The sequence below is a fragment of the Mytilus trossulus genome, chromosome 14, assembly GCF_036588685.1.
Source record: "Mytilus trossulus isolate FHL-02 chromosome 14, PNRI_Mtr1.1.1.hap1, whole genome shotgun sequence".
NCBI classification, from domain to species: domain Eukaryota; kingdom Metazoa; phylum Mollusca; class Bivalvia; order Mytilida; family Mytilidae; genus Mytilus; species Mytilus trossulus.
In genome coordinates, this window is record NC_086386.1 from 78,472,476 (window position 1) to 78,476,419 (window position 3,944).

The following is a 3,944-nucleotide window of genomic DNA, read 5'->3' on the forward strand; positions in this document are numbered from 1 at the left end:
GCTTGCCTACAAGTCCGCCGTGCCTTAGCGCGAAAAATACGGAAATTACTCAAGTTTTCCGTCGTTGGTTGTTGATTGAACCGTCTTTCAGATTTTTTACGGTCACCTATGGCTTGATCACATGCGTCATCAAACCATGGTTTACTGGGATGTTTTGGATTTGCCGAGGTCTTAGGAATAGTTTTGTCAGCAATTGACGTTAGAACTGTATTAAAAGTTAAAATTGGATCTTGCACAGTCTCAAACATCTTTGACTGAAGTTCTGCTCGACAGAGATTCTCAAACAAGGACCAGTCCGCCTTGTCAAGTTTCCAACGTGGAACTCTCTGTTGGGCAGAATTAAAAAGATGTTCAAGTACTATTGGAAAATGATCACTTCCACATAGATCATCATGAACACGCCATGAATAATCCAGAAGCAGAGAGGGATCGCAGATAGTGATATCAATAGAAGAATAAGACCCGTTTCCAGGATGAAGATACGTATTAGATCCATCATTAAAAATGCATAATCCTTCTTGAGAGACAAAGTCCTCAATGATCTTACCTTTGGCATTATGATTCTTGCTACCCCATAATGGATTGTGGGCATTGAAGTCGCCCATAAGTATAAATGGTGAGGGTAATTGATCAGTGAGGTTTTTGAGTTTTGCTTTATCGATAATTGAATTAGGTGGAATATATATCGAACATAATGTAATTGTTTTGTCTAATGATAAACGAATTGCAACTGCTTGCAGATCCGTTGTGAGTTGGACTGTGCTATGAATGACGTTGTCCTTCACAAAAATGGATGATCCGCCTGCAGCACGTTCATCTACCTTAGAAAATGTACTATACATGTTGTATCCTTTTAAAGATACGTTGTCACTTTCTTTTAGATGAGTTTCTTGAAGACAAAATGCAATAGGTAAAAAAGACTGAACTAGAAGTGTTAACTCGAGAAGATTTATTTTAAGACCTCGGCAATTCCATTGGATTATATTTGTCATTATTTAATAAAAGAAGGGCGAATGCTGTCGAGTTTGCCAGCATTCTTATTTCGCTCACCCTGAGATCGTGATCTTTCGGGTGGCGGAACACTTTCAGTTTCCATTTCAGTTTCGATGATAAGTGTTGAAAATCTGTTGTGCGAGGAGAGTCGTCGATCTCCAGGACTACGCGCAGCTGGTGTTACTCCGCCTCGACCCCTACCCCGCGACCTCGAATCAGAAGACTTCTGAGAGGATGTATTTCCTGGCTTCTTTTGGACATCCTTCTTTTCTTGAGAACGAAGAGGAGATGGGGCTCTGGTAGACTGTGTACTGGACGAAGAAGATACCTTCTTGGATGCAGATGAAGGAAGACTTTTGGAGGTGGAAGAATCATCTATGTCACTGGGAAGATCCCAGACAGATTCACCGCTCCAATTGTGTATTTCTACTGTTTCTTTTTTCTTTTTATTTTTTTTCTCATTTTTTTTTGGTGATGATAGTGAGCTCTGTAGGGAAGATTGAGTTGACTGAGTACTGGTTTTGGAATATATTGGTTTTCTTGGAATTAATATTCTATCGGTAGGTTCTGTTTCAACAGGCAGCATTTTAAAATTGTCCGCATCAATTGGCCAAGTCATGCGAGTTTGTGTATTCTCGTGACTGAATGAGCGGACAACTTTGCTGGCGTACGATGGTCTGTTTGAAACAAGGAGATCATTCGAAACAGAAGCTATCTGTTTAGCTTCTGGGTAACTAATGTTTCTTTCTGTTTTAATTTTAATAATATTTTTTTCTTTAAGGTAAACAGGGCAGTCCCTAGACGATGAAAAATGGGATTCACCACAGTTTACACATTTAGAAGATTCAGAGTGACAGTTTGTTCCCTCGTGTCCTTCGTCAGAACACTTGAAGCATCTCTGCTTACCACGACATTGTTTGCTTCCATGACCAAACTTTTGACAAGTAAAGCATCGAATTGGGTTTGGGATAAACATGTCAACTCTGATTCCGAAGCAACCTAAAGTAATAGATGGAGGAGGAGTTGGAGTTCTAAAGGTCAAAAGATAAGTATTTAATTTGATTATATTTCCATTCTTTTTAATTTGAAATCTAATAACATTAGTTACACCTTGGCTTGAAAGTTCCTCACCGATTTCTTCCACGGTAAGGTCACCAAGGTATTGACTTCTGTCTCGAATGATCCCCTTACAGCTGTTCAAACTGTTATGAGGAGAGGCAGAAACAGGAAAGTTTGATATTGTAGACATTGTAAGTAAATTTGTTGATTGACTTTTGTTGGAACATTCAACCAACAAATTGCCAGATCTCATTTTTGAAACTTTTTTAACAGTACCAGCAACGCTTTGCATTTGTTTGTGAATAACAAAGGGCGATATTTTTGAAATTGGTTTTTCTTCTGTTCCTTTTATTACAATAAATCTGGGCCAACTGTCATCTTCCCGACAGGGCTCTGAATCATCACATTTTCTTTTCTTATGTATTAAAGCTGATTTAGAGGGTTTGTTTTGTTGTGCCATATGAAAGGAGAAAGATTCACCATTCTTGCCATCCACCCACCTCGGAGTGCGCGTATAGTCATGACCTTATACATGTACTCATATGGTCCGACCGTATGAGTATGAACCGACCATATGAGTATAATACTCGTTTGGTTATTAACGAGCTGGACCATATGAGTATTTGGACCATATGCATATCTGTATTTTCTTAAATTACATTATAACAGTTTCAATAATACAAAAACTTATTTGAAAAAAAACAATAATAGTTTAATGAGAATGCATTACTTTTATAATTAAAATACTACGTAGAAATTAAATATTGACGCCATAGTAAGTTTTCATCGCTGATTACATTATGGTCCGGAACATATACAATAAAGTTTTAAACTAGAAAATATAAATATTATTGTAATTTTAAAATGTATGTTTTATTTGCTAGTAAATACTTGCTTTTAAGAAATTGTTCAAATTGAATTTGACATAAAAAGCTTTTCAATATTCTTCGTATATTTTGTATACCTACATGATGTGAGCAGACTTCATGATTTTTAAAAGAAGATCTCAATCTACCCTATATTTGAGTTACAGGCAGGTAAATTTTAAAAACATGAAAATAAGAAGATGTGGTGTGATTGCCAGTAATAAATAGATGATAGTACTTGCTTAACAATTTAATCAGTAGTTTATCCGAAACTTCATTTTTTTCTACTAAAGTTGAAATATATATTAATTTAAACAAAATAAACACGTTCAACCCTGAAAGTGCAATTTGGTTATACCATGCTTACAATTGAACATCTCTTACACTATGTTTTGAACCTTAAGCTGAGGCTTACATTATATACGATACATATAACAAGTTAGTATGATTAGTAAGTGAGTATTTGTTTGTAAAAAACTTTAAATCAATTAATAATTAAAAATAACTACAAATCAGGAAAATAAAAATAAAAGTTAAACTTTACATGCATTTGTTTGCTGGCTAATTTCACTGGCGTACTAAGTTAACATGACGATTTACTGATAGCGGGGTTTAAACCATCATTGAAAAAAAGGTGATCAAAAATCATTATTATATCATAAATCGTATTACACTTCATAAATGAGTTGATTATATCATGTTGTGTGTATTTACCTTTTGATAACTGATTTAATTGATGATAATATATGAAGTTGATATTCAATTTGTCAGCAATATATAGTGTATTTTTTTATTCTGTGTTTTTTGTCTGTACAGAAACACAACAGTTGTGTTACTGCATAACGTTATTTTTATTTCCTTTCATTTTAAAGCAAAAGTAAAAAAAAAAAAGAACAGGCTTATGATATAAAGTATCTATATTTTGTAATTTAAAAGGTAAATTCACAAAAATACTGAACTCCGAAAAAAAATTAACACGGAAAGTCCATATTCAAATGGCAAAATCAAACTATAAAAACACATCAA

General features: G+C 34.6%; 1 protein-coding gene across 1 annotated transcript; it reads right to left on the reverse strand.

Moving 5' to 3' along the window:
• Positions 1-991: 991 nt before the first annotated feature.
• Positions 992-2,512, reverse strand: LOC134698108 (uncharacterized). Its single transcript, XM_063560399.1, has 2 exons — positions 1,665-2,512; positions 992-1,403 (listed from the first exon to the last, which is right to left on the reverse strand). The coding sequence occupies exons 1-2, from the start codon at positions 2,510-2,512 to the stop codon at positions 992-994; spliced, it is 1,260 nt and encodes a 419-aa protein (XP_063416469.1).
• Positions 2,513-3,944: the final 1,432 nt, after the last annotated feature.